Source organism: Chiloscyllium plagiosum, chromosome 5 (genome assembly GCF_004010195.1).
Source record: "Chiloscyllium plagiosum isolate BGI_BamShark_2017 chromosome 5, ASM401019v2, whole genome shotgun sequence".
Classification (NCBI taxonomy): domain Eukaryota; kingdom Metazoa; phylum Chordata; class Chondrichthyes; order Orectolobiformes; family Hemiscylliidae; genus Chiloscyllium; species Chiloscyllium plagiosum.
Window position 1 is genome coordinate 115,518,359 of NC_057714.1, and position 11,948 is coordinate 115,530,306.

The following is an 11,948-nucleotide window of genomic DNA, read 5'->3' on the forward strand; positions in this document are numbered from 1 at the left end:
TCCTAACCTGCAATCATCTTCCTGACCTCTCCGCCCCCAACCCCACTCCGGCCTATCACCCTCACCTTGACCTCCCTCCACCTATCGCATTTCCAAAGCCCCTCCCCCAAGTCCCTCCTCCCTACCTTTTTATCTTAGCCTGCTGGACACACTTTCTTCATTCCTGAAGAAGGGCTTATGCCCGAAATGTCGATTCTCCTGTTCCCTGGATGCTGCCTGACCTGCTGCGCTTTTCCAGCAACACATTTTCAGCTCTACCTCTCGGCCCAACCAATTGTTGGGAACCTTTCAATTCCACCCCATCTTCACCCCATTGGTGGCTGTACCTTGTGCTGCCTACACTGAGCTTTGGAGTTCTCCTTCAATACCCGTAAGATGTCTCTGCCTCACTACCACTGCTCCTTGAAGTTGGTTTTAACAAACAACTTAAATGCAAGGCTCTGCCCTGCTAATATCATCTTGTGCAGCCTGGTGTCAGTTTTGCACCTCAGGATTGCTCCCTTCAATAAAGGTCCTAGTTGTTTTGGCAGCCAAATAATCCCATCACTGTACTCTAAAGCTTTCGAGAATATATTGAAAGAAACGATTGTTTACTTCAGAGGCAGGAGGTTTCTCCTCTGAACTAGCAGTAGTGAACTGTACCCACTTATCCTCCCGCTACTCCTTCCAGCTTACTCTCTACACCACCATGTGAATACTGCAACTGAGCAGAATTTGTGTACTTTTGTTTTTTAAGGATTTCTCATTCGTACACTGGTTATTTTGAAAAATGTCAAACTTGACCTGTGATCATCTCCAAACTGACCTTGATTTGATGGAGAAAATTGTGGTATTTGAGTACATGAATATTGCCACCATTTCACTTTTCTTGGCTGGGTCTAAGGGTCTGTTTGGTTTACAGGATAGAGGCACAATGACAAGAGTTTAAATGAATTAGTCATAGAGATATACAGCACGGAAACAGACCCTTCGGTCCAACCCGTCCATGCCGACCAGATATCCCAACCCAATCTAGTCCCACCTGCCAGCACCTGGCCCATATCCCTCCAAACCCTTCCTATTCATATACCCATCCAAATGCCTCTTAAATGTTGTATCATCTGCCTCCACTTTCTCTGGCAACTCATTCCATACACGTACCACCCTCTGAGTGAACATGTTGCCCCTTAGGTCCCTTTTATATCTTTCCCGTCTCACCCTAAACCTATGCCCTCTAGTTCTGGACTACCCGACCCCAGGGAAAAGACTTTGTCTATTTATCCTATCCATGCCCCTCATAATTTTGTTAACCTCTATAAGGTCACCACTCTGCCTCCGCTCCAGGGAAAACAGCCCCAGCCTGTTCAGCCTCTCCCTATTGCTCAGATCCTCCAACCCTGGCAACATCCTTGTAACTGAACCCTTTCAAGTTTCACAACATCTTTTCCAACAGGAAGGAGACCAGAATTGCGCACAATATTCCAACAGTGGCTTAACCAATGTCCTGTACAGCCACAACATGACCTCCCAACTCCTGTACTCAATACTCTGACCAATAAAAGCCTGCTTTCCCAAAATGTAGCACTTCGCATTTATCTGAATTAAACTCCTCTGCCACTTCTCAGCCCATTGGGCCCATCTGACCAAGATCCTTGAAGCTGTTGTCTGAACAAAATATAGTTTATTACATGATAGCAATATGTATTTTTAATGAACCTGCTCAGAGATATCGTGCCATCTCTGGGCCACGTGATCCTGGCTTCCTGGCACAGAAGTAGGGAAACTACCTTAACAATTGGGTATAAGTCTGATTATTGTTATGAAGACTTGGGAGACATAGATGATCTGTCTGTCTCCTTCAAGTTCCAGACCTATTCTCTGCAATTTTCCACCTAAGACTGTATGATATCAGCAGACTGGTTGGAGTTTATTGCTGGCTCCAATATTAATTAACCCTTTCAGAACCATGATGTAAAAAAAAAAATCACTAGGCATTGTCATGTACCATACTGTCATGTTGGTTTTTCTGCAGTGTGGCATATTGGCTGAACCATTAGGCAATCATCAGCTAATGATCAGTTCATCGGAGTTTAATGAGCTGGTACTAATAAATTAGTGTTGTAATGGAGGATTTCAAAGTATTATTGAGTGGTTGGCAAGGATGACAGGGACCTTTTTGATGTGCCTGTATACCAGTCCCTTAAGATATTAGGGCGAGAGGATAAATTGGGTTAAAAAGACATATGATACACTTGCCTTTATTAAACAAGGCACCGAGCTTAAGATTAGGAAGATTGTGCTAAAACTGTATAAACCATTGGTTAAGACATAGACTGTGTATAGTTCTGGAATCCATGAGGTATGTGATAGCAATGGGAAGGGTACAGAGGAGATTTACCAGGATTTTGCCTGGGCTGGAGACTTTGTTATGAAGAAAGATTGGAGAGACTGGGGTTGCTTCCCTTGGAGCAGAAGAGACTGAGAGGGGACATGATTGAGATGTTTAAAATGTATGAGGGGCATAGGCTGAGTAGGCAGGAAGAATGTTCTTTCATTTTGCAGGAACCATTGACTGCAGGGGCATAGATTTAAGTAAAGGGGCAGGAGATTTAAAAGGGATGGAGTCATACAGCACAGAAACACCCCCTTCGGTCCAACCTGTCTTTGCCGACTGGGTATCATAAATTGAGCTAAGCCTATTTTCCTACACTCGGCCCATTTCCCTCGAAGGCAAAAGTGAGGTCAGCAGATGCTGGAAACCAGAGTCTAGATTAGAGTGGTGCTGGAAAAGCACAGCAGGTCAGGCAGCATCCGAGGAGCAGGAAAATCGACATTTCGGGCAAAAGCCTGGGCAAAGACTCCTGATGAAAGGCTTTTGCCCGAAACGTCGATTTTCCTGCTCCTTCGATGCTGCCTGAGCTGCTGTGCTTTTCCAGCACCAATCTAAACCATATCCCTCTAAAACCTTTCCTATTTATGTACCTATCCAAATGTCTTTCAAATATTGTAATTGTACCTGCCTCTAACATTTCGTCTGGCAGCTCATTCCATATGCACACTATCCTCTGTGAAGACATTGCCCCTTGGGTTCCTTTTTTAAATCTTTACCCTCTCATTTTAAACCTGTGCCCTCTAACTCTGGACTCCCCTCCTGGGGAAAACACCTTTGCTATTCATCTTATTAATGCCCCTCATGATTTTATAAATCTTCATAAGATCACCCTCAGCGTCTGATACTCCAAGGATAAAGTCCCAGCCCCTCCTAATTCAAGCTGCCCAGTGCCAGCACATCCTGGTAAATCTCACCTGTGAGGAAAAACATTTTCAAGAGGGTGGAATCTGAAACTCACTGCCTGTAGGCGTGTATAGCCAGAAAACCCTTGCATTACTTCGATGTGCACTTGTGATGCCAAGGCATGCAAGGCTATGGTGCAAGTGCTGGAAAATAGGATTAGGATAGTTTATAGATTCCCTGCCGTGTGGAAACAGGCCATTTGGCCCAACAAGTCCACACCGACCCTCTAAAGAGCATCCCACACAGATTCCCCACTCTGTCCCTGTAATCCTGCATTTTCCATATGCTAATCCACCTAACCCACACATCCCTGAACACTAAGGGCAATTTAGCATGACCAATCCACCTAACCTGCACATCTTTGGACTGTGGGAGGAAACCGGAGCACCCGGAGGAAACCCACGCAGACACGGAGAGAATGTGCAAACTCCACACAGACAGTGGCCTGAGGCTGGAATTGAACCCGGGACCCTGGCTCCGTGAGGTAGCAGTGCTAACTACTTGAGCCAGCGTGCTGCCTTAGCTTCATTGTTTTTTTGGTCAGTGCAGACATGATGGGCTGGAGGGCCTTTTACTATTTGTAGATCTCTCTGACTCTCGTAAGTTGATAGTATGACCAAGGAGGTCATTTAAAAAGCCCTTGCATTAAGTGGAGGATGGTGCCATTATTTAAAAAAAAAAACTAGCAAGGTACCTGTAATTAATAAGGGGCCAAAAGCAGCTAATATTGAATTTAAAGTTGGAACATCTTTTGAGGGCTGTTGCCGTGCAGTGGTAGTGTCCTTACCTCTGAATTAGGAGACCTGAGTTCATGCCCCAGCTGCTTCAGAGATGTGTCATAACATCTCTGAACAAGTCGATTCGAAAATGTCAGGGAAATCTTAGAGTTTGCAGAGCTTTGAAGCTTGACCAGTCGAGTTTGCTTCCTTGAATTACCATTCAGATGGTTTCAGATTTATCTTCAAAAGGCTGACGTGAACAAAGACAATAAAATGTCGCTGGATGAAGTAAAACAGTTTCTGCGCATGATGAACATTGAGGTGGACGATGCGTACGCAAAGGAGCTGTTTGTGGTACAGTATTGAGAGCCACTCTTCATATCTTCTGTGCAGGAATGTTTGGGGGAGGTGGGGGTGCGTGAGCTTAGTCGTTATCGCTCGCGATCACATTCCTCATACCTGAGCCCAAACAGTTGGCTGTTCATCTACAATGTGCATCACAATCATCCCCCAATTCCACATTTTTCATCAACGCCCTTCTCCATTTTAAACTCAGACTGGTGATGCAGAGTGGGGGTAGAAATTAATTTGGCTGGCCCCATTTCTGGTGAGTACTGGTATGGATTTGTACTTTTCTGTCTGATAGGGTATAGATTCACCAGTAATCTAAAGGGAGTGAATAAATAGTTGAAGGAGGGGAAAAAAGTGGAGGAATACAAGGATAGAACAGTGTAATGGGACTAACTGGATTGTTCTTTGAAAGAGTCAGTACAATGGCCTTGCCTTCCCAGTGTGATACTTTCCTATCATTGCTTTCTTTCACCTCACACTCTCCAAACTGAAATCTCCTTTATATTCCACAGAAATGCGATAAATCAATGGATGGCACAATCCAAGGCAAAGAGATCGAGGAGTTTTACAAGCTGGTGACAGAGCGGGAAGAGATCACTACCATCTTCGAGGCCTACTGTGACAAGAACCGCTTCCTTACGGTGGACAAGCTGACGGATTTTCTCCGGAAGGAGCAAAGGGAAAACGTGAACCAGGAGTACGCAGCACAGCTCATTCAAAAGTACGAACTCAATGAGGAAGGTAAGCCCCCTGCCCTAAGATGCCCCTCACTTCTGAAGTAGAGTTCCTAACTCTGCAAGAATGTATTCCTGGAGAGCTCTTTGCCTGACTCCTCTTGCCAAGCATCCTGCCCCACCCTCATACCCTTGACCATCCAAGGCATCTATTCCTAGCCTGCTTGTGGCCAATCAGAGTGCAAAGAATTTTTGTGATCTGACTGGATTATATTTCACTTTCAGTCAAATATTCTTTTGCTCCATCTCAGTTCATTCATTAAGCAGAAAGTGTTAAAAGAAAGATGGTTAATCCATTTTCTTTTGTCCCCATTATTCCTTTCACCCTGTTATTGCCCATGGCAGTGTCAGGATATTGATGTTCTAACCTTCGAAACCCCCGGCCAGTCCTCGCAGATTGACAATTCTGTTTTCCAAGTTCTTTTGCGAGTCTGATAGGGGATATGTTTGGATGTTAACAATGACTCGTTTGTTTTGTCATCAGCAAGGTTTGATTCCATCATGACCAAAGACGGTTTTATGAGCTATCTGATGTCACCAGCTGCTGATATTTTCAACCAGGAACACAACAAAGTTTACCACGACATGACCAAGCCACTCAATAAATACTTCATTTCATCCTCCCACAATACCTACCTGACAAAAGATCAGCTTGAAGGACCCAGCAGCGTTGAGGCCTACATCAGGTACTGACATCTGCAGAAGGCTCTGTCTGCTTAAACTAGCACAAATGTGTATTTAACAAGGTGGGGTGGTGTGGTGTTGGTTGGTGGAGAAGGCAGAGGTAGAAGACTGTCCACTGACTATCCAAAATCAAACGTGTACTCCTTCCTTCTTTTGTCAGTTCCAGGGAGCTATCTCCATGGAACACCATGGAGTCACCTTGTCCAATTGATCAGCATCCTTTTCTCCTGTCGTACAAATTGTGAACATTGGAAATTTGGCATTCTTGCATTTGTCCTGATAAGAGAGAAAGTGAGCGCTGCAGATGCTGGAGATCAGAGCTGAAAATGTGTTGCTGGAAAAGCGCAGCAGGTCAGGCAGCATCCAAGGAACAGGAGAATCGACGTTTCGGGCATAAGCCCTTCTTCAGGAAGGACTTATGCCCGAAACGTCGATTCTTCTGTTCCTTGGATGCTGCCTGACCTGCTGCGCTTTTCCAGCAACACATTTTCAGCTTTGTCCTGATAAGTGTAGGACAAAAAGCTTTGACAATTATGATAGAGCTTCATGGCTTTTATTTTAGCCCAAAGTTCATTATTGTTTTGGGGAGAGGTAACATTCTGCCCTGCAGTTTGAGAGGAAGATTGAGCTCAGGGGTTACCAGCTATTCAGGAGCATGCTACAGCCACTTGCCTTATTGTTTTTCTTTGGTCTAAAAGCATGGCACTGAGTACCCTGGTGTCTGACATCTGAGTTGGAGTGTATTAAGGTTAACATGAATAACTGGATTTGAGGCCGTAATCCGATCAGCAATGATTCTGTTGAATGGTGGTAGATAGAAGGGGCTGAAGGTACTCCCACACTTCATTGGTATATTTGTATGCTTTTGATGGACATATATGCTCCTCCTCCAGGGAATTTAATTCCCTGCTAATCCCCAACATGCATGCTTGAAATCACAGAGACAGACCTGATCTGTTCTATCATCTTATGCTGCTCATCCCTTTCATTGCTTGTCGGGAACACTCTACAAAAGTGAGGCATTTGTGCTGAGCTTGGTCATTGCTTCACCAGTTGAGTATTGGGTTCGGTTCTGGGGTCCTTGTTCTAACATGTACGCTAAACTCTGAGAGGGGGCAGCAGGAATTTACCAGAACATTAGCAGAGATGAAAAACTTCTGTCACGGAACCATTAGGGCCAATCTCCTTCGAGCTCAACAGGAGGTAATAGAATTGTTTAAAGGTATGAGGAACACTTGTGGAATAAATAAGGGGCAACTTTCCATTGACAGGAACCTCTGCAATTTCATTTAATATAATTAATAAAAGAGCCTGGCAGGAATTGGGGGAAAAGTATGTTTTTCCACAGTGAGATGTGATAATCTGGAATGGGCTGCATGAGAGCTTTTTCATTCACTTCATGGGAAGTGGGCCTTGATGACAAGATCAGCATTTGTTGCCCATCTCTAATTGCCCTTGAACTAAGCGGCTTGTTGGGCTGTTTGAGGGCAGTTAAGAGTTGAGCACACTGCAGTGGGTCTGGAGTCAGATGTAGGCCGGACTGGACAAGGATGGCAGAATTCCTTCCTGAAAGAACATATTAGTGAAGCAGTTGGGTTTTTGCAACAATCAGTGATGGTTTTGTAATCAATCTCTGACCTTAAGACTGGCTTAATTTCTTTTCTTAAAAAAAAAAGTTAGTAGAAATAATCATGCTTAACAGAGAATTTAAATACTTGTAGTGGGGGCAATAATTGTGGTGATATGGGGGAAAAAGACCAGTTGAGGAAGAAATTGGACTGCTCTGTCACAGAACTGGAACAGATGTAATAGGCTGAATTGCCTTTCTCTGTACTGTGATGCCACAGGAAGCTAAATTATGCTGTCTTGCCTGCAGTGCCCTGAATAAAGGCTGCCGCTGTGTGGAACTGGACTGCTGGGATGGACGAGATGGAGAACCAGTCATTTATCATGGCTACACCTTCACCTCAAAAATCCTCTTCAAGGACGTCATCCAAGCTGTAAAGCAATATGCCTTTAAGGTAAGCCAGTGTTCACAGGACTTTGTGTGAGCCTTCAGTTCATTGTAACTCAAAGCCCTGTATGTGAGATTGAACTGAGTGGCACTGAGGGTTAGATCTAACCTGTTGTGTCTGACAATTGACTGGGACCATAAAGATGAACAACAACAGTAAGAGCTTATGTTTGGAGCAAAGGGAAGAAAGTGTTGAATTAATGTAGCACCATTCACAACTTCAGGACCTCCCACCAGAATGTTGAGGGGGAGGCAATGGCCCAATAGTTTTATTATCGGACTATATTAGTCCAGAGATCCAGGTAATGTTCTGGGGACCTGGTTTCAATCCTGTCTTGGTAGATGATGAAATTCGAATTGGTGACTGTGAAATCATTGTTGTTTGTTTGGAGTGGTGGGGAAAGCCATGGTTCACTAATGTCCTTTAGGGAAGGATACTGCCATCCGTACCTAGTCTAGCCTGTCATGTGACTCCAGACCCTGTCATGTGACTCTGAACTGCCTTTTGGGATGAGGAATAAGTATTGGCTGAGCCAGCGATGCCCACATCCTGAAATTCTGAGTGCAATCTGCTCCATGACTAGGATTCTCATATATTTATATTTGTGTCAGACCTCAACTCCTCCTCCCTTCCCTCCCCCAAAAGATACTGATTGGCTCCTATTCAAGCACCGTTTCAATTTAAAATTCTCATTCTTGTTTTCAAGCCCAACTCTCCCCATCTCTTTAATCCCTAACCCTGAACATCTGATTCTGGCCTCTTGAGCCTCCCTGATTTTAATTGTTGTGCCTCCAACTACTAGAGACCAGCATCAAAATTCCCTTCCTAAATCTCCCTGCCTCGCATCCTCACTTTCCTCAAAACACTCCTGAAAGTATAGTTCTTTGGCCAAGCTTTTTGGCTATCAGCCCTAATGTGTCCTTGTATGGTTTCTTCTCGAAATATATATTTGTTAAAGCTGCTGCAAAGTTCCATGGGTCTTTATTACATTGAAGGCATGAGATAAATATAAATCCTTTCCTCTCATGTACTCATCTAATTTCCTTTGGAAAGTATCTCAGCTATTTTCATCAACCACTTCCTGTTGCAGCAAGTTCCAGCTTCTTGCCACACTCTGTTTACGAATTGTTTAAAAAGTCTTTTGGAATCTGAATGGTGAAAGGCAGTAATTCTTGCAGCTGAGTAGCTTACTAGGCCATAGTTGAGAGTCATCCACATTGTGTGGGTTTGGAGTCACATAAAGGCCAGATCAAGTGAAATTTCCAACAGATCGGATGGGTTTTCATTAAAACCTGTAACAGCTTCATGCACAAAGAGCCAAAGTGGGGAAATGGGGGGAGGGGGGTCAAAGTGCCATTCTGGGAGCTATTATACAGTTTTGGTTCAGTCTCTGGATAACTGAAGAAACCCTGGACGATCCTGGAAAGTATAGTGAACCACCAATGCATTAGATTTTTAAAAAACAAAACAAAAAAACATCTGAATTTCAGAGTCTAACAATGACCATTTCAAAACCAGCTGGTTCACTAATGTCCTTTAGGGAAGGAAACTGCCAGCCACACCTGTCTGGCCTACATGTGACTCCAGACCCACAGCAATGTTGACTCTTAATTGTCCTATGGGATAGACAAATGCTGGCCTAGCCAGTGACACACACACCCTGTGAATGAATAATAGAAAACTTGGATGCAAAGATAAGTAGAACGGGGAGACTTTTGGGGAAAAACTGTAAGGGTTTACAAAACAGAAGTGTTAAGCTTGTTTAATATGTAAGGGTTAATATGTAATGTAAGGGTTTACAAAACATAAGTGTTAAGCTTCCTTTGTTTAATACTTGCATGGTAAAATATTTTGTTTAAAATATGAAATCTTGAGTTTCTTTCAGTTGTTATTTTTAAAATTAATGATCAAGACTTCAAGACTTCATTGTCCAGAATCTCTTTTGTATTGTTCATTTGTGGAATGTGGCCAGGGTCTATTGTCTGACCCTAGTTGCCCCCTTGAGAAGCTGCCTTCTTGAACTGCTGCATTCCACCTGCTGTGCGTTGACCCACAATGCCCTTGGGGAGGGAATTCCAGAATTTTGGAACAGCGATATATTTCCAAGTCAGGACGGTGAGTGGCTTGAAGAGGAACTTGCAGGTTACTGGTTCCTTTGACCTTCTAGATAGAACTGGTCATGGGTTTTGAAGGTGCTGTTTGAGGATTTTGGGTGAATTTCTGCAGTGCACCTTGTGGATAGTACACACTGCTGCTACTGAGCGTTAGTGGTGGAGGTTTCTGGATGTTCTCCATTCAAGTGGGCCGCTTTGTCCTGGACGGTATCGAGCTTCCTGAGTGTTGTTGGAGTTGCACCCATCCAGGCAAATTGATGTCTTGTAGATGTGGACAGGCTTTGAGAGGTCAGAAGGTGAGTTATTCATCGTGAGATATCCTTAACCTCTGGCTGCAAGAGCAGGTCAATGTTTAGATGGCAAGTCCGGTTGAGTTTCTGGTCAATGGTAACCCCCAGAATGTTGATGGTAACATCAATGTCAAGGAGCAGTGATTAGATTGTCTCAATGAAAATTGGCATTGCCTGGCATTTGTGTGGTGCGAATGTTACTTGCCAGTTGTCAGCCCAAGCCCGGGTATTGTCCAATCTTGTTACATTTGGAAATGGACTGCTTCAGTATTGAGAAGTCTTGAATGGTGCTGAACATTGTGCAATCATCAGCAAAGATTCCTATTTCTAATCTTATGAGATGGTTTGGACTAGGACACTAACCCTGAGAAACTCCTGGAGTTAAGATGACTGACTGACTGTCAATCATCAAAACTCCAACCAGCAGAGGATTTGCGTCTGACACCCACTGAGTCATAGAGATGTACAGCACGGAAACGGACCTTTCGGTCCAACCTGTCCATGCTGACCAGATATCCCAACCCAATCTAGACCCACCTGCCAGCACCCAGACCATATCCCTCCAAACCCTTCCTATTCATATACCCATCCAAATGCCTCTTAAATGTTGCAATTGTACCAGCCTCCACCACTTTCTCTGGCAGCTCATTCCACCCATGACACATACCACACTCTGTGTGGAAAAAGTTGACCCGTAGGTTTCTTTTATATCTTTCCCCTCTTACCCTAAACCTATGCCCTCTAGTTCTGGACTCCCCGACCCCAGGGAAAAGACTTTGCCTATTTACCCTATCCATGCCCCTCATAATTTTGTAAATCTCTATAAAGTCACCCCTCAGCCCCAGGGAAAACAGCCTCAGCCTGTTCAGCCTCTCCCTGTAGCTCAAATCCTCCAACCCTGTCAACATCCTTGTAAATCTTTTCCGAACCCTTTCAAGTTTCACAACATCTTCCTAGGGTTCCTTGATGCCACAGTTGGTCGAAGGACTGTCACTGTCACCTCCCCTCTGGAATACCGCTCTTTTTCTTGTCCACGTTTGAACCAACACTGTAATCTCTTGATGTCTGTCCAACTGAATGATGTACAATGGTATTTGTTTTCCAGGCTTCTCCTTATCCTGTCATCCTGTCTCTGGAGAACCACTGCAGCATAGAGCAGCAAGTTGTCATGGCACAGCAGATGAAGAGCATCCTCGGTGACATGCTGCTTACCAACACAATTGACGGCAAAGTCCCAACCAACTTCCCTTCCCCTCAGGTAAGAGACAACATGATGAGAGATGGGAGTGGAGGCCTTGAATCAGCTATGATAGGGTTGAATAGTGGAGTGAGCTTGATGGGTAGTGTTGCTTTGCAGTACCGTTGGCAATGATCTTCTCGTCTTCACTGGCAACGGGGGTGGTACCAGGGGACTGGAGAGTAGCGAATGTTGTGCCCCTGTTCAAAAAAGGGAACAGGGATAACCCCGGGAATTACAGGCCTGTTAGTCTTACTTCTGTGGTAGGCAAAGTAATGGAAAGGGTACTGAGGGATAGGATTTATGAGTATCTGGAAAGACACTGCTTGATTAGGGACAGCCAGCACGGATTTGTGAAGGGTAGGTCTTGCCTTACAAGTCTTATTAAATTCTTCGAGGAGGTGACCAAGCATGTGGATGAGGGTAGAGCAATAGATGTGCTCTATATGGCCTTCAGTAAAGCATTCGATAAGATTCCCCATGGGAGACTGATTAGCAAGGTTAGATCTCACGGAATACAGGGAGGACTA

At 44.4% G+C, this 11,948-nt stretch overlaps 1 protein-coding gene across 3 annotated transcripts in view; it reads left to right on the forward strand.

The window, feature by feature from the left end:
* Nucleotides 1–11,948, forward strand: part of plcd1a (phospholipase C, delta 1a) — a 95,173-nt gene that overhangs the window by 68,197 nt on the left and 15,028 nt on the right. For all 3 annotated transcript variants that reach the window (XM_043690855.1, XM_043690857.1, XM_043690854.1), the window contains exons 4-8: nt 4,218–4,347; nt 4,857–5,085; nt 5,563–5,764; nt 7,639–7,783; nt 11,287–11,439. In XM_043690855.1, coding sequence (XP_043546790.1) covers nt 4,218–4,347; nt 4,857–5,085; nt 5,563–5,764; nt 7,639–7,783; nt 11,287–11,439 — 859 coding nt within the window. The remainder of the gene's footprint in view (nt 1–4,217; nt 4,348–4,856; nt 5,086–5,562; nt 5,765–7,638; nt 7,784–11,286; nt 11,440–11,948) is intronic.